Source organism: Astyanax mexicanus, chromosome 4 (assembly GCF_023375975.1).
Source record: "Astyanax mexicanus isolate ESR-SI-001 chromosome 4, AstMex3_surface, whole genome shotgun sequence".
Classification (NCBI taxonomy): domain Eukaryota; kingdom Metazoa; phylum Chordata; class Actinopteri; order Characiformes; family Acestrorhamphidae; genus Astyanax; species Astyanax mexicanus.
This window is the reverse complement of record NC_064411.1, coordinates 26,155,264-26,178,323: the sequence shown is the minus strand read 5'-3', so window position 1 is coordinate 26,178,323 and position 23,060 is coordinate 26,155,264. Positions and strand designations below refer to the sequence as shown.

The following is a 23,060-nucleotide window of genomic DNA, read 5'->3' as shown; positions in this document are numbered from 1 at the left end:
TATGATACCTGAAGTTGTTCAGGTTCTTTAAAAAGTACTGACAATACCACTGTATAAAACTGTACTTTGTAATGTACTTTATTACAGTACCTTATAATCAGATTGCTCATGCCTACCTCCTGCAGTGTGTGGGTTGGCTGAAGCTCTGCTCCACGCTGTCTCATCGACGCTCTCGAGCAGGGAGACTTCAGGCATGGTCTCCGCCTCGATCAGCCTGCCACAGTTCAGCAGTTCATCGTGGGAGAAATGCCTCAGCAGAAACTCAGGCACTGATGCTGGAACTGGACTGGGCTCCTGCTGCTGGAAACACTCAGCTACAGGTTGACTGCGGTTGTAAATACCACCTTTTACATTCTCAGCACCGCTGTTAGGCGTGCTGGGGGTGTAGAGCATGTCAGCGTTCACAGTGTGATGGTCTTTAGAGGTCTCTTCAGGGCTCTCTTTAGGGTGCAACGTGTGGTGGTGGTGGTGGTGAAGTTCACCATCATATGGGAGCTCCTCCTGGTCTTCATCGCTGGTGTTGTCATCCTCAGGCCTCCACCTTGGTCGCTCTGGTGCTGTGTTATCCTTCGCCTTATTTCCTTTCATATCTCTGGCGTTGATGTGATCTCTGTGTACACTGCTGATGGAGACCGAGCTCTCTGTGGAGTCCTCTTCAGACTCATTTGAATCAGAAAGTCCTGTGTTCTCTGAAAAATAAACAAAACACTGGTAAATTAGTAGTTCACACAAACATCTGATTAATATTATAATTTTTTTAAACACTGCCTAACACTAAAATTACACTGCACCGCCTTTAGCTTTGATTGCGTCACAAATTCTCTGTGGTATTGTTTTGATAAGCATCTGCAATGATCTTGCAGCAGCATTGATGATGGTAGAGTCTGACCGCTGCACAAAGTCTTCTCCATCCAGCACATCCCAAAATGATGTTAAGGTCTGGACTCTGTGGTGAACTCTCTCAATCCATGTGTGAAAATGATGATCTCATGCTCCCTGAATCACTCTTTCACTATTCCAGCTCCATGAATCCTGGAATTGTCGTCATCTTGGAATATGCTCGTGTCATCAGGGAAGAAAAAAATCCATTGATGGAATAACCTGATCTATATTCAGTATATTCAGGTATTGAGGTCAGCTGACCTCATTCTTTCAGCACATACTGTTGCTGAACCTAAACCTGCAGAACAACTGCAGCATCAACCCCACATCATTTACTTACTTAAATCCAGATGGCAACATTTTTCTTTTTGGCCAGACAGTGTATTTAGCATATAAAGACCAAAATGTATTATACAATACATGATGATTGCAGGTCTGTAGTGACTAATTTTGCCATTTTTCCTGTTTAACATGGTTAAACTGTTAATGTTGTCACCTACATTACATTACATTTGGCAGACGCTTTTGTCCAAAGCGACTTACAATAATGAAGTACAAAAGTAATAGGAATTAAGATAACCCATTTTTAGATAGGGCTTAAGGAGGTCAAAGGGAAATAAAGGGATAGAGAAGTGAAGGAGGTGAAGGAGATGAGGTTAGAATTAGTTAGTTTGTTAGAGGTGTTAGGAGAGTAAGTGTTCTTTGAAGAGCTCAGTCTTCAGGAGTTTATTAAAGATAGTGAGAGATTCTCCTGATCTGGTAGTGGAAGGTAGTTTGTTCTACCATTGGGGAACTCTGTATGAGAACAGTCTCTGTATGGATTGTTTTGTGTGAATGTTTGTTTGGCAAAGCGAGGCGACGTTCATTGGAGGAGCGCAGCGGCCGGGAGGTAGCGTAAGCCTTCAGGAGTGAGTGCAGGTAGGAAGGAGCTGTTCTGTCATCACCTTGTAGGCGATTGTAAGAGTTTTGAATTTGATGCGAGCATCAACTGGTAGCCAGTGGAGCTCAATGAGCAGTGGGGTGACATGAGCCCGTTTTGGTTGGTTGAAGACCAGACGTGCTGCTGCATTCTGGATTCGTGAGATGACGACTGCTTGTACCAGGAGTTGGGTGGCCTGTTGCGTCAGAAACTGTCTAATTTTCCTGATGTTATAAAGCGCGAAGCGGCAGGATCGAGCAACCGAGGCCACATGGTGCGTGAAGGAGAGCTGGTCATCAACCATAACACCCAGGTTCCTAGCAACCTTTGTTGGTGAGAGAGAGAGAGAGAGTCGATACTTATAGAGAAGTTGTGTTGAAAAGATGGTTTTGCTGGTATAACCAGAAGTTCAGTCTTTGAGAGATTTAATTGAAGGTGATGCTCCTTCATCCATGAGGATATGTCAGAGAGACACGACGATATCCGTGCAGAGATTGAGTTATCTTCAGGTGAGAATGACAGGTATAGCTAGGTGTCATCAGCAAAGCAATGGTAGTTTAATATACATTTCTCTCTCTTCTCCCTATCTTCCTTATTTCATTCTCATCATTTCAAATTAAAAGTAATTTGCAGAGTTTTGAGAATTTTTGAAGCAGCAGAAAATGTAGCAACAGTTATCAATGAATTTGGCCGGGAGGAGCTTCTGAAAAAGCACTGAATGAAGGGAGGTGTTTGCTTTGCTGTAGAGTTCAAATATCAACAGTGGTTCACAAGAAGCATAAACGGTACCTTTAAGTAAGGTTAAATTTTATTCCTAATCAGTTATTCATCTAAAGACGTCTCATTCTTCAACTGTAGTAACTTATTAATATATTTATATAGAAAACAGAACTGTACTTTATTTGATTAGTGTGGTAATATATGTGGTTGACACCTTACTCTAATTAAGAACACGCCCTAGACATGAATAAATAAGAATGCTGTAAAAGATCAGGGGTTTCTCAAATTGCATAAAGCCAAAAATAGGTCTGTCATGATACTTAGTTCATCAGCTTATTGTACAATGAATAGATTTTGGAATTTAATATTAGAATGAAGTTTAATATTATTTTATCGAAATATCCAATCCAATATAGTGTTTATTTAATAAGGAGAGATATTTTTTGTTTTAATTTATTTATATGATTTATTTGTTTGTTTAGGATATTTAAACATTTTGCATTACAATAATCAATGAATGAATATTTTCTAATATTTTCAAATATTGATTTAAATATAATTAAAAGTTCATTTTAATCTTTAAAAGTTTAAAAGTACAACAGCATTATTAGGATGTTATGTTGTTATCAATGAATCTGTAGCATAAATTGGTCTTAAAATTACAACTATATAATTTGTTGCAAGAATTTCTGTTTATTCACAGTAACTAATAATAGTTATTGTGACAGGCCTAACTAAAGATATGAAAGCCTCAGTTTGAACCCTGAACATTCTGTGCTCCTTATTATTTTCTAAAAAATAAAACAGAGTATCTTCAAGAAACATTAACATTATTTCATATTAGATTATGAGATAAGTCTGCAACACTGCGGCATAAATTATCTGTCCTATGCTAATTTTATTTAGAACAGGAGAAAAAAAGGACTTCTAACCAAACACCAAGAGGGTAAATAGTGTTCAATCAGTGGAACAACCACAATTAAATTTCATTTATCTAAACAAACACAAGTGACACAAAATCATACACTCATATAACCCACGCAAACAAGATAACCCCCTAAAAAAAACCCAAACAAAGAATAAAGGAGGCTGCAGAGCATTCTGGGAGCAAAGACACAGAATCAGAATGCGGAGTCTGTAAGACTATATGTGAGGGATATACGATGGGGAGCTGAATTTGAACACTATGTGGACTGTACTATGCAAACTATGTAATTTTTTTTCACTGGAAAATCTTTATTTAAAATGCTGTTTAGCCCAAGACTACGTCTAAGTCTAAGACTAAGTTTACAGGATGCAGCTAAATAGCTCTGTGCTGTGTGGAGACTCTTACCGCTCTCCTCATGCTGTGATATGTGGACCCTGAAGGAACCCTGGAGGTCACTCATATGAAGGCTGTCATCATCACTGATGTCCACAAATATACTCTGTTCAAAATACTTCTCCCAGAGCACAGAGGGCCGTTTCTCAGCACCAGCCTCGTCCTCTACCTCCTCTCGGTCCTCTCCTGTAGTCTTTTCACAACCAGCTCGACACCTTCCTCCCTCACTGGTCTCCAGACTCTGAGCTGGTGCTTCCCTGGCCATTTCTTAGCAACCACACAATAAACAGAACGAGGAGTGTGTTAGTGCAGTTAAAAACATGCAGATATCAATTATATATATTTTGATTCTGAAATTCTGAAGGATAAGTAGATAAGGATATCTACTTAATAGAAAAGGATAGTAAATTATAATTCATATTACTACTAAACAAAATTTAAAGTCAACAAGCTTTCACAATGCTCTAAGCTGATTAAACTGTAATTCTTTCATTTTTACCACCCTATTTCCATCAGTCTGGTGCATCACCGGGATGTCACTAGAGATTTACAGCATTTCAGCTGGTTGCAATCACGTCATAATTATTGTTAATAGATGATAAATAATCGTGTTATTTCCTCAATTTACTTCTCTTTTACAAGTTTTATTGTTTTAAATTCTACAAAGGTTATATTAAAATACATATACGTTTGTTTCTGGTACATCTACTGCACGGCTTACAGTAACTATACATTAAACATGGCGCCTTGGTGACGTTACGCGTAGTACGTACACGTGACAACAGCCAATAGGCTACAGGTAGTAATAGAGCTGGGCAATATGATGATAATTTGTTATATCTTGATTAATTTTCATATTGTATTGACAAGACAATATGCTCTAACGAGCATATCGAGAATATCATTGTGTACAATATCATATATAATAGAGTACTAAAAAATTTTGCCACTACTGGTGCATTTTCTCTGTGTTTAAATATTGTGATAAATACTGTGCATCATTAAAATGTTTATAAATATTGTAATATTGTTCATATCGACAATTATATCGTATCGACTAAAAATTAGGAAATGTATGTTCATAGAAATGTTGGCCAGATCACTCAGCCCTAGGTTATAGTGAAACAATTTTCATTATTTGGGCTCTGCATACCATTACACTGGATTTAAAATGAAACAAATGTGATTCAATTAAGGTTTAGACTTTCAGGTTTAATTCAACTGGTTGAACAAAAATATCCTATGGATCATTTAGGAATTACAAAATAATTGGACAAATGATCTCAAAAGCTATTTTCTGGGCTCCATGTACTATTCCCTCTGCAGTTGATTCCAGTTTTGTTGTTTGTATTTGGAAGCTGTTGCTGTGAACCCACAACATGCATTTAAAGGAACTCTCAGTGGAAGAGAAACAGACCATCATTAGCCTGAAAAAAATAAGAAATCCCTCAGCGAGATAGTGGATATGTTAGGAGTGGCCAAATATATTGAATATTCTGTCAATCACCAGGTCTGGACCTGATCAAGCAGCATTAAGTCACTCACTTAGGACAAAACTGAAGGCAGAAAGACCCACAAACCAGCAACAACTGAATACACTGCAGTAAAGTCCTGGCAAAGCTTCATAAAAGGAGAAAAAACAGAGTTTGGTGATTTACAAAGGTTTCAGACTTCAGGCAGTCATTGTCTGCAAAGGATTCTCAACAAAGTTTTAAAAATTATATGGTAAAGTTAATTTGTCAAATTATTTTTGAGCCCCTGAAATGAAGATGCTTTGTAGAAAAATGGTTTTAGTTTCATAGGATATTTTTGTTCAACTTCTTGAATTAAACCTAAAAGCCTACACTTTAATAACATCTCATGTGTTTCATTTGAAATCCAGCTTGGTGGCATAAAAACCTGGAAAAGCCATGGAATTTGAAAATAGCAATTTCCAGGCCTGGATAAGTTTTGGAAAAATAAAAATACCCAGAAAATGTTGGAAAAGTCATGGAAATTTGGTTTACAGATCTTTGTTTATCGATGGAGAAAATCTATTTTGAGCTAATTCAGTAATTTTAAGCCTACACAATGGAGCTCACAGGATCTGACAAACTTTTTATTACTAAAGACAGTGTGTCTGATTTATTATAGACCTACTACAACCTAGTTTAATGTCTGCACTGATGTTTAAAAATGTATGGTCATACAAATGTGCATTGAAGGCATGAAAATGTATTGGTTAAAACGTGTATTAACCCTGTGTATATTGTCTATACAGTAATCTACATGCATTGTGTCTGTAAACTTCTTTAAACTTAAAACAAGTCGTTTAAACCAAAAACCTTTGCCATGGCAGGTGTGACTGACTGATCATCAGCTGTATCAGTAGAGCAGATCTACACATGGACGCACCTGGATTCAGGTAGTGTTCAAAAGTTCAATAGTATAAAAATCAGCTTACCTGTTGAATAGACGCTTCTGCTAGTGCTCGCCATCTCTCACTATAGGCATCCTTAGGCAGTCCTCGTGCAGCTGAGGAAAAAAGACAGGACATGATATGACATAACACCCTAATGGAGCTCCAGCTCAGGCTGGTGTTACAACTCATTACTTCAAAACCACAATTCTAACCTCTAGTAAATAATGCACGCGCCCGTCTGCCCTTTAATGCAGCGGATTGGCTGCTCCAAAGCCAGAGAACCTATAGAGAGGAGAGATCCCACTTCAGAAGCTCTGCTGGGTTGGTTGGGCCACGAGAGGGCGCTCCCAGGTTATTCTAAAATAAACGCGTTTATATGGAGCAACTGAGCAAAATTATAGTTTATAAGTGTTTGATCGTTTTTATACTGAAAATTGTAGCAATAATGTTGTTTGTCATTCAGAGTAATTTTGTGTCTGAACAGTTAAAGATACGTTTGAAATCATTTTACACATGCTTTAAAAAGCTACACTATGAGTCTACAGAGTTTTCTCTTAAAGGGTGGGGTTGGGGTGCCAGTTTGTGCCAGTGGCACAACTTATCCTCACTTATGAATATTTTAAACATATTATTTTATTGTAATTGTACATTGCTTTTTTACATTTTATCACTAAAAATATGTGACATTCCTAATTTTAGACAAAAAAACAAAAAAAACAAACAGAAATAGACCATCATGCCACATAAAAAAATGATGAAGGAGTTATCCTTAGAGAAGACGTGCATAAGAAACTATCCACGCCACAAAAACTTGGTGGTACAGCCAGTAGGGAACAGAAATTTATTTTTTTTAATTTGAACTCAACTTTGTTTTGATGTACTCATGAAGTGTTCATAACGTGCTAAGCCTTATGTGGCCCAATAGGGTTGTAGAAAAGTGGCCTTTGATATTGTAAAACAACTTTAAATAAACCTAATTTTTGAGATCAAAATATGCTGTTTTACATCAGTAATCAATGGCACATTTTACCCCAATGTATCTTCTTCAAATACACAACTTACAACGTACAAAGCTATGTTTCTTAAATACCATATTTCACATCCAAAGTGATTTTTTTTTCAGGGATGCATTCTGATATGTATATAAAAGTGGACATGCTCTGTATAAAATAGCTTTGGTAAAGCCAAGTCAAGACATTTATTTGTCAAATTCAGCTTTTTTTATCTTTAACAAAGGAATCACACTTATTAAACGTTGATGCACGCATAATAAATACATAAAACACTAATACGAGTGAATAAAACATTTAAATAACCCTTTTAACCATTTTTATTTATTTATTTTCTACCGTTGACATGTCCAGAGATTCAGCATTCAAATCTCATTGGTTGAAAAGCTGTGACGCGGGGGGCGTGGCCAGCTTTGAATTATTGACCGGTGATTGGCTGCTGGTGAGCCTGGTAGGGAGCTCCGCTTCTCCGGCTGCTCGAGTTAAAGTTTATGGTTAAAGTAACCGGTTAGCGAAGCCCCGCCGCGGTGACTGGATATATCGGCGAATTCCTGCTTCAGTCCGTTTAACGGGATGTTTGCGGTGTTTTTCTGTTAGAGACTTCTTTAAAACGAAGCTTTGAGATTTTTTCTCCGAGGTGAGCGAGTCCTGCGCGAGAGAAAGCAGCCTGTAGTAAGGTAGGTTAACGTTAACTAACCGACAGTAACGTCTTTTAAACGGAGTTTTTTTAAACGTTACAGGTCAGCTAACTAACGCTAGGCTAACTAGTAAACACTAGTTAAATTAGTAAGGTTAACTAGTTAACTTACTTACTTTTCATACAAACATTACTGAGTTTTTAGCCCTGCCTGCTTAACTATAAATAAACAACCACTAATGCATCTAAAAAAATAGAATATCATTAAAAAGTTACTTTATTTCAGTAATTCAGTTCAAAATGTAAAACTCATATAATATATAGAGCTTGATCTATTTAAAACGTTTATTTATTGTCTTGTTAATGATTATGGCTTAACTTACAGACAATGAAAACCCAAACATGAGTTTCTCATACATTTTTTATATTAGTTATACAAGACCAATTGGTGATTTTGGCAATGTGTTCTGCTGAAAAATGAAATCCGCATCTTCATAATAGTTGTCAGCAGAGGGAAGCTTGAAGTGCTGTGAGATGTTTTTGGGAAAACATTGCACTGACTTTGGACTTGATAATAAAACACAGTGGCTCAACACCAGCAGATGACATGTCTCTCCAAACCATCATTGATCATCAGTATATTTTACATTTTATTTGGAAATCAAGGGATCAGAGTCTGGAGGAAGAGTGGAGAGACACACAGTCCAAACTGCCTGAGGTCTAGTGTGAAGTTTCTACAATCAATGATGGTTTGGAGAGTCATGTCATCTGCTGGTGTTGATCCACTGTGTTTTATTATCAAGTCTAAAGTCAGTGCAGTTTTGTTTTCCCAAAAAATCTTACAGCACTTCATGCTTCCCTCTGCTGATAACTTTTATGAAGGTTTGGATTTTATTTTCCAGCAGGATTTGGCACACTGCCAAAAGTACCAATTGGTCTTATATAGTATTCTGATTTTCTGAGACACTGACTTTTGGGTTTTCATTATCTGTAAGCTATAATCATCAACAATGAAAGAAATACACACTTAAAATAGATCACCCTGTGTAATTCATCTATATAATAAGAGTTTCACATTTTCAACTGAATTACAAAAATAAAGTAACTTCTCAATGATATTCTATTTTTAAAAATGTGCCAGTATTTTACCTGTTCAGACTTTATATTATTTTTGAGCTAGGCTGACTCTTTTGTGTTTGTTCATGTGAACGTTAGCATTAACTAGAATTATTGAACTTTTTGTATATTTTAAGCCACAAATCCAACAAGGTTAGCTTGGTTTAATTCTATTTTCAACAACTAAGGTAAAAGTTGAGTGAGCTGCCGATAACTTTATCAGGTAGTTTGTTATGTTATATAATAACTAGTTAACTTTGCTAGGTTAACTAATGCTTTCAGATGGTTACTTAACCTAGGTTAGCTAAGTTTGGCTTTTGTTTTGGCAATAGAAAACCTAGGCAATCTACTTAGGTGTTAGTTTTTAAAACAGAGAATAATGATATCTACAAGCTTAACCCTCTATATCATGAATTTTATTTTTTGTAAGGAGTCCCTGTGGATATATAAAATATTATTAATTTCTTTTTGATTAATAAATTGATCATTTGAATCAGATGTTTAATACATCTATCTAAAAACACTGTTTTAGTAAATTTGCAAGAAGAATATAAACATCCAAATGTGCTTCTTTACAGGTTATTCCACGTTTGTATATATGACTAACTTTAATGCTTCATTGTAATAGGAACAGATATGTCTTTTAACATTATATAAAAAATAAATAAACAAAAACAAAATAAAACATAAAAATATGGTAAATGCCTTATTTTTAAGATTGTGAAGTGTTATGCTTTTATTCAGTCATTTTTGAGCTAAACATTTCTATTATCTTGACAAACAACTGTCAAACAATCTTGAAACCTGAATAGCTTTGTGTAAACAGTTTTCAGACAGTGTTGTTTATAATAAGTGCCATCCAGCTTTTCATTTATACGTTTGCTTTTCTTTTATGTTCTCTGTGCAGGTTCACACAAGCCACTTTATCATAACTCGGGTTAGTATCCTAATTCATTATCAGCTTTTCTTCTTGTAAATCCATCCCCTCCTCCTGCTGCTTCTTGCTGTGTTGCTGTCACTGCTTAACCGCTGTGCTTTAAACTTGTTTGTTAAGGGAGGCAGTTAAGGCGTATCCCTCTGTACATGAGCTCACACGCATACAGCAGCATTGTTCAGCAGCTTTGGCAGAGCTTTCCTCCTGCAGTGTGGTGTATTTTTAAAATTTGGTTTAAGTAAGTTTTGTTGAGGTATAGTTGCCCACTCCTGCCACACCCACACTTTTGGCACAAAGCAGTGGAAAGAGCAGGTAGGAGCTGTGTGCCGTATACAGATTTGTATTGCATAGGAAGTATATAGCCTAGTTTTACAACATAAAACTACATGCATATAATCCAGGAAAAATGCTCAAAAATAATGTGCTTTTTAATATAAAGATAATAAGACAACCGTGTTCAGGAGAATGGCTGTTTTTACTGGCAGATAGACAGGTTTGTACGCTGACAGTATGTTGGCAGGAGAAGGAAGAGTGATTAACAGAACTGGAACTACAAGGGTAATGCATTGGAAAAAGTTTCAATCTTAAATTTATTTATAAACTTAATTCTTGTACCTAGTGCAAATACACACTGCCTTGCCAAGAAAATAGGTCACACACTCTAATATTTTGTTGGACCGCCTTTAGCTTTGATTGCGGCACACATTCACTGTGGCATTGTTTCAATAAGCTTCTGTAATGTCAAAGGATTTATTACAATCCAGTGTTGCATTAATTTTTCACCAAGATCTTGCAGCAGCATTAATGATGGTAGAGTCTGACCTCTGCGCAAAGCCTTCTCCATCCAGCACATCCCAAAGTTTCTCAATGAGGTTAAGGTCTAGACTCTGTGGTGAACTCTCTCAATCCATGTGTGAAAATGATGCTCCCTGAATCACTGCTTCACAACTCCAGCACCATGAATCCTGGCCGTGTCATCAAAGAAGAAAAAAATCCATTGATGGAATAACCTGGTCTATATTCAGTATATTCAGGGAGTCAGCTGACCCCATTCTTTCAGCACATACTGCTGCTGAACCTAAACCTGCAGACCAACTGCAGCATCAACCCCATATCATTTACTAAGAGACTTTTTTAAAAAAGAAAATTCCACCCTTAAGTAGATGTTATTGATTTCAGTAAGCAATCAATATTTTCTATTTTTATAGACTTATGTGGCTCAGATGTAAACAAAGTCACACAACAGGTGAATGTGGCTCGAATTCTGTATTTTATGTCATATTTGACACAGTTGTGTTTACTGTGTGGCTGTATGAAAAACAAAAATTCACTGATTTAGATTTTGGCCACTTCAGTATGTGGAACTGAAATACACTACATATCCGATTTGTGGCAATGCGAGTCTTTCTGAACAGCGAGAACAAAATTCATGCAACTTTTGCAAGGCCACGAGGAGACTTAGACTGTTTTCCAATAATATTAGAAGATTTGCCTTACGATCGTTCAGTGTTCCTAATGAAATGGCCGAACCCAGCCATTGGATGTAGCTGCAGCATCAAAATAAAATAAAAGCTTAAAGCTTAAAAAAAGTTTGTATGAAAGTGTAGTAACTGATGCTCAGTGGTGTTAACAGATAGAGTATGTGAGTGTGAGCTGAGTGGAATAGATGCTACAGTACCTGGCCAGCAGCACTTGCTTTCTGATGATTCAACATATCCTGTGTTGCACGTTTTGTTCTGCATTGCGTTTTTCTGGGGTCACCTCATTCCCCCTTTAGCCAAAGTCAAGTCTCTTCTTGTCTAAATAATCTGAAGGTTTTAGTCATAGACCAGTAGAGGCTCCAGCTGGTTGGGTAAAGCTGACAAGAAAAAGCTGTGGTGTTTATGAAACATGAAGAATAGGTTCATGCCTTTATGTTTATAGTGATCAAAGCCTCTTCTTTCCTAAATACGTTGTGTAATCATGAATCATGTGTTTACATATCCGATTTTTGACCATATGCGAAAGTGACTTACTTTACCTAAAGTGATATTTTAGGGCTTTGTGTTGCAACTATTAAAAAAAGGGACAGACGTTTTTGTGAATATTTGTCCTCAATATTTAGAAAATAAAATCATATTGTATGGCATTTCAACCATAAAGTTGTTTAAAAAGTATAATAATTAATATAATAAATATTAAGTATAAATATTATGACTTTCCTCAAAATATAACAATTTTTAAATAATTATGCCCTTTCCTGAAATGCATTTTTCTCAAATTGTTATGACTCTTATAAAAAAAAGGCATTGTTCTTGAAAATATTACGACTTTTATTATTCTTAAAATTATGTACGTTTTCTTGAAATATTATGGCTTAATTTATGAATTTTTTGAATTTATGAATTTTTCCTTAAAATAATTTATCTTTGTTCTCAAAATACATTTTGTTGTGTGATTAGGATCATACTTTTAATTCCTGAAGGATTTTGGCCGATTTGTATTTGGAAGGTTTTAGAAGCTGCTGATTTGACGAGGAGAGTAACATTGTTATTAACTGTTAATTATTTACACATGTTGTCTGGGCTTCTGCTTTCTAGACATAATAAGAGTGAATGTGTCTCCAGTTGTCCTACCAAGCTGATTAGTTTACTCCTGGATTAGCCCAGTACTGCTGACACATCATGCTGTAGGCTTGTTAAATGACGCATGTTTCAAAGGCATTGGTAATTATCACACTTAAGGGGAACTCGAGTAGAAATCACAACTTGTAATTTAACAATATCAGTTGGCCTAAAGTAGGCAAACATGTAGGATGGTCCCTTATGGATTTGACCTACCGGTTGTTTTTTTTGTTTGTTTTTTTTTTAAGCATTATTCAAACAACAATATATCCCAATAGTAACTATTAATGGAAGTTAATAAGATATTGATTATGAGTGTGTAAGTAATGATATCTTTATCAACTAATGCTTATACTAATGCTTAAAATTGATAAAGAAGGACCCTATGTATCATGGTGTTCTGATGTAATATGAAAACACTGGTAAACACTTACATAAAAACATACAGCTCATATCCTAGTAGAAACAGGGACAAAATAACAAAATTTACATTACAATTCAGTATCCACCTAATTCTTCTAATAATGTTTTAGCCACGCCCATTCACGCTGAACTTAAAAGGAGTGTTTCATCTCTTCAGCTTAAGTAAAATGCAGTGTAAAACCAAAACTAACCAGATCAAATGTATACGTGTAACAAAAATGTTAACCTTGGTTCAGACTTAAGGTGTGAAACCCTTGTAAATTAAATTTATAAAAATTAGTAAGGTAAAAAAAAATTATATGATTGCATAATAATGTAATGGTATTGTTTTTTTTTAATGTGTAAATTTGTCAGGATGTATTCATATGATCTATTTAATAAAGGAATATCTTCGAAAATGTATCAGTTCTACAAGATAAAATGTGAACTGCTCAGCAGAGCTATAAAGGTTTTGTGATTTATTCCAGCTCACTAATGCACAGTAACTCACTTTTTCTCACTGTTTTTTTCCCCCAAAATCATGAGGTATCATTTTTTTATGTAGTATTGATAATGTGTCATACATTGATTTTGTTTTGCAAGATCGTGATTTAAAAACATAGTACTCATTTTGAATTATTAGCTTACATGTGAATATTGGTAGGAGACAGTGGTTCATTTTATTGTTGGTTAAACTCTGCCCAGTAGATGGCAGCGCTGTACCCAGTCATTATTTCCCAATGTTGTGATTTGGTTAAAAATAAACTATTTTTTATTTAGACTTTATAAATGGTTTTTTTTTTTCCTAAAATTTGATCTAAACAATTGCAGTATATCGGTTTAAGAACATTATTGCATTATATTGCAAAATATTAAACTGTAATGCATGTGTCATGATGCGTATTATAGCACCAGGTTTTTGCCAATGTACATCCTTATATTTAAGTTTAATCCAGCCATTAGATAAAGAATCATTGGTGAAGGGGTCTTCTTAAGCTTGCTTGGTGCTGTACAGGGATATGGGGAAGTTTGGGAAAGGCTGTGGGCTTCACTGTGTCAGTATTCCTGCTTTATCCTGTGCTGTGTACATTCTGCCCTGTAGAAGAAGTACTGTGTTTATTGATCACACACTCTTTCTCTCTCTCGAGTGGACAGACTGCTTTGATTCAGCTTCAGCATACTCAGAAGGCACAATGGGTGTGGGGCTAACACACACACACACACACACACACACACACACAGACAGAGAGCCTTGCATGTGGCCGCTGCTCAGTGGGTGTTGCCATGGCATTACGCACAGAATGAGGCTTCACATCTTGTGTTCTCTTCACAGAGAGGTCCGGAAGACACCCTTGGATCACACACACATCCACACACACTCACTCACACACACACTCACCCAGCATCAAACCCATCCCACCACTGCACTCTGGAATCCAGGATCTGTGACTTTCTATACTTTTTCGCTGCGACGGTGTTCCGCTCCACTCAGAAGACTCATTGGATAACAACTTTTTTTTTTTCCACATTTTTTTCTTAAGTAAAAAAAAAAAAAAAAAAACTCAGGAAACTTGAACATCCCCCCCCCAGCTTTCTGGACTTTGTAACGGATCTAACTGGGATCATTGTGTTTATTATGCACTTCAATGGCTGCCAGTGGCTCAGTGGCTAGAATGGGGGATGAGGAGAATTCCGTTCATGTTTGCTACAGGTAGGCACATCAGCGTTACTTTACACTGCATTTCAATCCAGTTCCTCTGTCAGTTTTTGTAGCCCTGCTTGTAAATATGTACCAAAATGTACATTTTTAGATTAAAACCAAACTAAATGAAACATTCTTGCTAAAGTCTGGATTCTGTAGTTGTTTCTTCTGCAAGTTCTAATGTTTTTCACCATTGCATTAATAAAATATCGGTAACCTACATATTATTGTCTTGCTTTTAAAAGAAAAAGCAACTGCAAAAAACCTACAGGTTTGGATTTTTGGTTTAAGAGCTGCGAACAGGACGCATCAACAAAGCACAATTTCACATAAATTAGTCATTGGTCTGTAAACATTTTATTTTATTTTTGGATATTTGTCTAAACAAAGTGCACAAATTGGTTGCCAGATATTTACTGCCTCCCTACCTGATTGTTAAATAAGTCTGAAAATGCACCCACTCGTAAACTGTTTTGGAGGAAAATGCAAGCATTTTCTATCCAGCTTTATGTGCTATTAAACAGGAATTGTGCTATTTTTGTAATACGTGCAATTGTTCATTGTTATACAAGTAGGGTTTAAAGTTGTGCTTGCTCAGTTTGTCGCAAAACTGATTAGATATTATATCTCTCACCTCTGGCCACATCTGTAGCAGACGCTTGATTCATACAGATTAAACAGCACTAGCATATAGTAACACGCCAGAGAAGGATTTTTGCTAGAGTAAATGATGATAAAATACTGCTTTGCTCACCTCGTCACCCTTAAATGAAGTGTTACTGATGTGTAAAGCTGGGAAATATATCAATATTTTTATCTTATTGTGATAAATCTTCTTATTGTATTTGCAATGTGCTTTAATAAGAATGTCTAGCATATCTTCAGTGCTTAAAGAACACTGACCCTACTGTACATTTCATTATTTGGATGATGTGCAGCAAAGATCAAATACCATACATTAAACAGTATTTAAATAGCAGAATCTGCCACTTCTGATGCACTTTGTATACGTGTCAAAGCATGAAAAAAAAGTGTGTATTGTCTTTACATATTGTGTGATAACTTTTACAGGCATGCCGGGGTGCCTGTACTCTTCATATCAATATATTGGACTTATATTTTACCATATTGTCTGAAATTAGGAAATAAATAACAATATACATTTTGGCTTTTTCATCCGGCCCTACTAAAAGTGGAATAAATTTCTGTATTTTTATCACATTGTGATCAATTTTATGATTATGATACACAATTAGCTTTTTTAAGTATATTGTGAACACAGTCAGCACTTAAAAACTCTAACCAACTGCACATTTCATTAAAAAGGTCAACAACACTGTTGAGTATCATCCCGCCAGAAACAAACCATACAGGGTTTCTTGTTGTAAAGTTTGTAGAACAGCGGAGCGACGCTTTTTTTTTTTTTTTTTTCATGCATTTTAAATTTTTAATCACTGAAATGAATTGAGTTGTAGGAGCTGTAATTCTATACTTGTTGAACCTGTTGATTGTATTACTCAGTGCCGGTGCAAGAGCAGGCAGGTGTGCCTCTGACAGAGGAGAGCCCCCTTCAGCATGCTCAATATTTTATACTGCACTGAATCATTTATGGTTTATTATGTCCCATTGTGTGCCCATCTGGTAAGCCTCCTCAGCTGCGGTTTCATGCAAACCTCCCTTTATGTTGGCCTGTATTGATTGCTTGAAAGGGTTTTAGATTTCTCGGCCTGGCCATCAGATCTCTATGACTGTGTTCAGTCTCTGTATGTTCTAATTGTTTGTTGTTTGATTATTGACAAGAGAAATACGTTTCACTGCTAGAGATGTTGTGTGTGACTGTGTATGTGACCAAATAAAACTTTGGAAAGAGGGAGATTTAAAAAGAGCCCGCTTAGTTTGAGTTGACAGACTGCTAATGATGAAATATTTTCCCGACATAATTAAGATAAATTACATAATTGCAAACTTAAAACCATTTTTACGCCACTAATCTGATGATATATGATTATAATAATGCTATTGCATCATTTTTAAAGGATGTTGAATGTTAAATATTCTGAAATGATCTTAGAAATTAGGTAATTAAAATTGGAATATAAACTATATATAAAATAAAAACCACTGTCTTTAACCAAAGTTGACAAACTGTCTCATTCACGTTAATAAACATAATGGACAGTATTGGACAATAATTGTCCATATTTGTTACAATAAGTCAATAGCATAATTATTATGATGGGCTTGCTGTGCGATATTTCTTATTTTCCATAAATGTAAATATCAGCTTAACTGGCTCTTGCTGGTGATTCAATGCCATTTATACCAGTGCAAATTTGACAAAAAATATTTGCTATGCTGTCAGAAAAAAAAGGTTCTGTACAGGTACAATTGTTTTTTAATAAAGTACAAAGTGTGTATTTGCACCATTAAGAGCACTGTATGATCCTTCAGGTCCAACATGTTTGCCTTTAATACAGAGAATCAATGATTTTGAGAGTCCCACCTCAGTGAAAGTTTTGTCAATGTTTTTGTTGTGTAAAATATATTTTTTGCTCATATGTCCTCTAGTTACAGGACAGGACAAATATGTGGCCCTGCTAAACATGGCATTGGATTTAAGGGCTATCAAGCATTGAGCATGACCCAGAAACAAATCAGATTATTCTCCATTCTTATCAGAGATGTGAAGGCGCTAGTGGGGGAAACTTGCGTTAGCTGGAAGTAGTCATTAGACGACTTATTATTTACCGATAGCTGCAAAACATGCCGCTCACTAATGGTAGATCAGGCGTTAAATGTATAGCGGCCTTATTTGCTGCTGTGGCGGTTCAAGAGCTCAGGTATAAGAAGTCTTATTTGTTGACTTTCTTAATTTGCTGCTGATGTAGAGTAGGTCATTAGCTTAGCATGTGTCTGTTTATCTTAGCTTAGCACAGTGTCCTAATTTAGCATGCTTTTTTTGACAGAAATGTGGCTAACTAGCATGTTGACTTGTTCCTGAGGTTTTTGTTTGTGTGTGGATCATTAGCTTAGCACTTTGTATGGTTTTGTGCTCAAATTAAGTACATTTTAATTAAGTTTTTGTGTAAAAAGTATCCTGTTAACTTTACACTTCAGTTGACAAATTTAATTGAGATACAGAATGCATACAGTTATTTTTGTAAATTCTGTAAAAAAAAAAACTGTTTTGTGGTTTGTTACATCTCTCCAGTTTAGTAGGCTATACACGCTTGGTATGGGCCCTAATCACAGCTTACAGAGGAAAGTTAAGACTCAATCTGATTAGCTGAGAAAGCGCTGAGTGCAGCGGTTTCTGTTCGAGCCAGGCGCAATTTCTGCTCTACAAAACAGAACTATTACAGCCAGCTCTGCATATAGACAGAATATTTATTCTTAGGATTGTTCTTCTCAGTTTATGCTTTAGATCTACTTTAAAATTAGTTTTCTGAGTTGTAAGTTTGTGAGTTTTGTAGGACAGGCTGTTGTCTGCTCAGATTGTGATGTTTGAGTATCGGCAGCAGCTACAGTTAGCCACTACACCCCTTGTGGAAACCTCATCAGGGGTTATAAGTGAGTCCAAAGAGCTGGACACAGCAGCTCAGTCGCTTTGGAGGCTGTTTAGATGCCCATCAGATGCTCGGTGTGCTGTGATTGTGTGAAAGGCAGCAGGTAGGCGCTGTAGTGAAGATATTATAGTCAATAATAGTCGAGGCTAATTACTTCTTAGTTTAGTCATCCAAGGAGTCGAAGTAGTGCGGAGATTTGGATTTGTGAAGGATTTGAGAGGATTTGGATACTGTAGACAAATAGTTATGATGAACTAGTGACATTATTAGTGACTATTGACGTGTTTATTTAGTGTTTTTAACAAAATGAAATAAATGACCTGAAGATGTGTTCACAATCTAGTTTCAGAATAGTCTTGTGCTACATATATATATATATATATATATATATATATATATATATATATATATATATATATATATATATATATATATATTAGAGAACTGATTATTGGTTGCTCTGTAATCTAACCGAAGTGTGGAGTTAATTGTCTGCAAAGTGCACATGGCTTTAAACATCTGAAATTAAAGCACTGTTTATGTAAAGAATATGTTATAGTGTTATGAGAAATCCTCTTAATATAATAATCCTGTCGTGCACTCGGGTGTGGCCTTGGTCTTGGTGAGAAGGCCTTCTGTTTACTTCAGCATTTTTCCTGTGCATTAACAAGCTAGAAGTGTTTTTTTTTTATGTTCAACTAATTACAAATAATTTAAGAAACAACCGGGCAGTTTCCTAGACAGGTATTAATCATAGTCATACTCTATAATTTTTCTTTCATAAAAAATCTCTATCCAGAATACCATGCGGTAGGCTTAATCCCAGCAGGAGAGCCTAGACGGGAACATCTTACAGGTTGGGGACTTGGAACCTAAACAGCCAAGTGCAATCTGAGTTCAAGAACTTTTTCAATGACATGTGATCTCATTTTTAACTACATTTAGTCAGTATAGAGTCAGACCTGCGATTTCAGTCATTTTTCTGTTACTAGTTGTTTCTGAGGGGATGAACAGGTAAGGCCTGACTTCTCCATGATAATAAGAACTGCTGTTAATCAGCGCTGGTATCGGTCACTTTTCCTATTTTAATTTTGCTGTCTTGATAATCCAGCTGCATTCATACTATGCATTATGTATTAATGCAGGACTCAAGTGTTAAAAATGGCCATCCCTTCTTGTAGTTGTGAAAAATTACCTAGCTAACTTAAGCTGAAGCTCAGTATCTGTCTTGTAGTCCTTCTGGGTTCTAAGCTGTCTCCTACCTATCAAACACATTTCCAGTATTTACTTGTGGTTTACTTCGTCTGTGTCTTTTTAGAAGGATGCTGAGGCTGCAGCATGCTATGTTAACCTCCTGTTGTGTTCCATACTTGGTAGTGTGAAAATAGAACTGCAAGAATGTGCGGGGCAGTGGGCAAGGTCGGGGACTAAAATACAGATTACTGCTCCTCAATAACGAAAAAAAAAACTTCCTGGCTCAAGTTCTTCTGTTAAGAGATTTTAGAGCTTATACATAATGTTTGCTTAATTTCCGATAACATGTCCACGTTATTTTCTCAGTTAGTATAGAACATATCATACATATCAGTCATTTAGGAATAATTGTAGGTTTTAACCGGTGGAATATTTAATTTTCTTATTTCTTTGAAGTACACTAGGTCTATAATTCATTGTAATGACACTGTATAAATACAGCTGCTGAACAAATTAAAACCACTTGAAAATAATAATCAGTTTCTTAGATGTTTTATTATTTTTAGATTTGTTTGAATAAAATGAACATTGTGTAAATAAAATTTATATATTGTCATTTAGATTATGTATTTGCAGTAAATGAGCAATGGTATATATATATATAATAACAAAAAAAATGCAGTGCTTTCAGACCTCAAGTAAAGCAAAGAAAAGTTCCTATTCATCTTGAAACAACACAATGTTTTAACTTTAAAAGACATGTTCAGAAACTAAAAATAAATGTTTATCACAGCTTTCATGCATCTTTGCATGCTCTACAACAGTCTTACACGCTGCTTTTGGGTGACCTTATGCCACTCCTGGTGCAAAAATTCAAGTATTCCAGCTATGTTTGATGGTTTGGATGGTGACCATTCATCTTCCTCTTGATTATATTCCAGAAATTTTAATAGGGTTCAGGTGTGGAGATTTGTCAACTTTATTTGAGCGTCAATCAGCAAACGCAGGATGACATCAAGTGACCTACAAAAAGAATGGCTAATTACAGATGGTGTGAAGTGCACAGAAAGAACAATTGAAACTGGCTCCAAGAGGCAGGGCTCAAATCATATATAGCTAGAAAAAAAGCCCTTCATCAATAAGAAGCAAACAAGAGCTAGGTTAAAGTTTAAAAAAGATTAAAGGACTGGATATACTCTGTGATAAGTCCAATTTTAGTACAATGCTCCATGCTAAACAGCTAGGCCAATCAATGTAAGAGAAACTGATCATTCAGAAGTGTACCTGCTCTTCAGCCATATTTATTTCTTTTAGTACAGTGTAAGCTTAAATAATCTCTCTGCTTCCCTCTGCAGGATGGAGGCCTCTTGTCTGGAGCTGGCTCTGGAAGGGGAGCGCCTCTGTAAAGTGGGTGATTACAGTGGAGGGGTGTCGTTTTTTGAGGCTGCCATACAAGTGGGCACTGAGGACTTGCAGGTGCTGAGCGCCATCTACAGCCAACTGGGCAATGCCTACTTCCATCTGCACAACTATACCAAGGCTCTGGAGTTTCACCATCATGACCTAACACTAACCAGGTAAAAACACACAGATATCTCTCAGAATTCTCACTTGCTCTCTTCGTTTTTAAGAGTGAAATATATGTTGAGTCTGACTGACTGCGACATAATATAACTATTTTAACTGGAGCCTGTTTGATTTTCTGTTTTGTTTAGACACATTGAAATCAGACTAAACAAGCAGAGCTCCACTGTTATGGTTGCAGGCCAGACACAGGTAGCAGCAGAACAGCTAATTTTGTTCGACTGTTTGATCAACAGCCTGACAAGGAAAATGCAGAGTAGGACGTTAAAGAGAGCATTAGTAGACAGAAGGAGTGGATCTGCTCTGTTATTTATTAGAGCTGTGGAGTTTCAGACCTGTTTATGGTACACAGAGGGTAAAAAATATATCCGGCTTAATGTGAAGTTCCATTTTGTTAAATATTAAATTTGTTTCATTGTGTTATTGAGTGAAAAACCCAACATCTTTTTGAGAAATGCTCTACTTCTAAAAACTGTGGATGTTCCTCCAGCATGGAGTTAAGGCTAAACATGTTAGCTGTGCTCCTGTTGGCTGTACTGAAGTAAGTATCTTTAAGGGATATAGTGCAGGCCTATGTGGAACACTTAAAGTTGCCTGAGGCTGCTTTAGCATGTTAAGACAAGTTGAAGAACTGACTTGTTGAAAAGTTGACCTCTTGTGCCAATAGTCAGGTTTCCACCCAAACATTTCACAAATTTTATGCTATGCAAAATTTTAACATTCTAACTGAAAAAAGACAATTACCTTCTACTACAGTTATGCACAGAAAATAACAGTAGTATAGGCTACTGTGATGAGGCTCAACAATAAAGTAAATTAATACGCTGTGTGTAATGATCAGTCACTTGCATCTTGTTTTGCTTGAAACAAGTTGAACATGTGTGGGGATATGATATGAGTATAGGATAGTTGGTTAATGTTAACCGTTTTAACTCTGTTAAGCAGTAAGACTGAAACAAATATTACGGTTAATTACGGCCCTTTATAATCACTCTTTTTTATTATTCTAAAGTTTTCTAACATGTCCTAGCATTAAAATGTTTTTTGTAATATTTGTAAAGCTTTTTTTCCTCCCCGTTTTTTTTATTTTAGTTTTTTTGGGGCATTTTCTAAACTTGTTAAAACTTAATGGAAGGGAACCCCTACTAGTGTTTTCATTAAAGGTCCCTGACCCTTTCAGTGTGACCTGTTCTACTACCTATACCTAAGGAGTTTATGTAACTTGACTTTTAAGACCACATAGTTGTCACCATATAACATGTATACAGATCTTAACACTAACCCTGAGCTAATACACATGTTTGTTTTTCACTTTGACTGGGTGAGGTGATTTTGTTCTATGGCTAGTGTTTTTGGATATTATACAGACTGTGTGTGTGTGCAAACCATCCACATGCTCTCAGCTTAATTAATGTGTAGCTTAGTTATAGACACCAACACTCATTTATTTTCTGCAGTTTTGGGAATGTGACTTTAGTTGTAGTGAATTAAGTATTGTACATGTGAAAGAGTAAAATGAATGTCTCGTGTTTGGCATTTCAGGACAATGGGTGACCTGCTAGGTGAGGCTAAAGCCAGCGGTAACCTGGGGAACACTCTGAAGGCATTAGGGCGCTTTGACGAAGCTGTGGTATTCTGTCAGAGGCATCTGGACATCAGCAAAGATGCTGGAGACAAGGTCAGCACGTCACACACACACACAGAGAAGCACAGTTTTTTTTTTTTTTTTTTTCTAATTAGGAATGGGAATCACATGGAAACTTACCATACGATATGATGATATGGTAGCAATAATATCACAATACTGTGATTCTGCACTACTGGATATACATTGGAAGAAAGTTTGCATCTGTTACTAAAGATGATAAAGGATTACAGTAAAATAAATGATACTGGACAAATATAATCTGTCTCTAGTAGATGTAAACTGGGAAATTAGAACAGTGGGAATTTTTCTTTTGCTAAAAACAGTAAAAAAAAAAAAAAAAATAGTGATTTGGGGTGAGTGATATGACTCGATATTTCAGAGTGTAATGTCGTTCACAATATTAAAAAATGTTGGCAATATT

General features: G+C 36.1%; 3 protein-coding genes across 14 annotated transcripts in view; 2 read left to right on the top strand and 1 right to left on the bottom strand.

Moving 5' to 3' along the window:
- Positions 1–6,474, bottom strand: part of LOC103045009 (uncharacterized) — a 41,189-nt gene extending 34,715 nt beyond the window's left edge. For all 3 annotated transcript variants that reach the window (XM_022679320.2, XM_022679321.2, XM_022679322.2), the window contains exons 1-3: positions 6,286–6,474; positions 3,855–4,109; positions 117–689 (exon numbers count right to left, since the gene is read on the bottom strand). In XM_022679320.2, coding sequence (XP_022535041.2) covers positions 117–689; positions 3,855–4,109; positions 6,286–6,319 — 862 coding nt within the window. In that variant the 5' untranslated portion in view covers positions 6,320–6,474. The remainder of the gene's footprint in view (positions 1–116; positions 690–3,854; positions 4,110–6,285) is intronic.
- LOC103041110 (zinc finger protein 239) overlaps positions 1–23,060 on the top strand; it is a 217,613-nt gene that overhangs the window by 97,153 nt on the left and 97,400 nt on the right. The window lies entirely within an intron of this gene.
- Positions 7,688–23,060, top strand: part of gpsm2 (G protein signaling modulator 2) — a 30,449-nt gene continuing 15,076 nt past the window's right edge. The window contains exons 1-5 of one of the 5 annotated variants that reach the window (XM_007239384.4): positions 7,688–7,930; positions 9,914–9,943; positions 14,279–14,656; positions 20,763–20,984; positions 22,534–22,669. In XM_007239384.4, coding sequence (XP_007239446.1) covers positions 14,592–14,656; positions 20,763–20,984; positions 22,534–22,669 — 423 coding nt within the window. In that variant the 5' untranslated portion in view covers positions 7,688–7,930; positions 9,914–9,943; positions 14,279–14,591. Of the gene's footprint in view, positions 7,931–9,913; positions 9,944–14,278; positions 14,657–17,376; positions 17,488–18,036; positions 18,317–20,762; positions 20,985–22,533; positions 22,670–23,060 lie in introns of those variants that run through there. The other 4 variants (XM_007239386.4, XM_022679329.2, XM_007239383.4 and 1 more) reach the window with 4 other exon arrangements.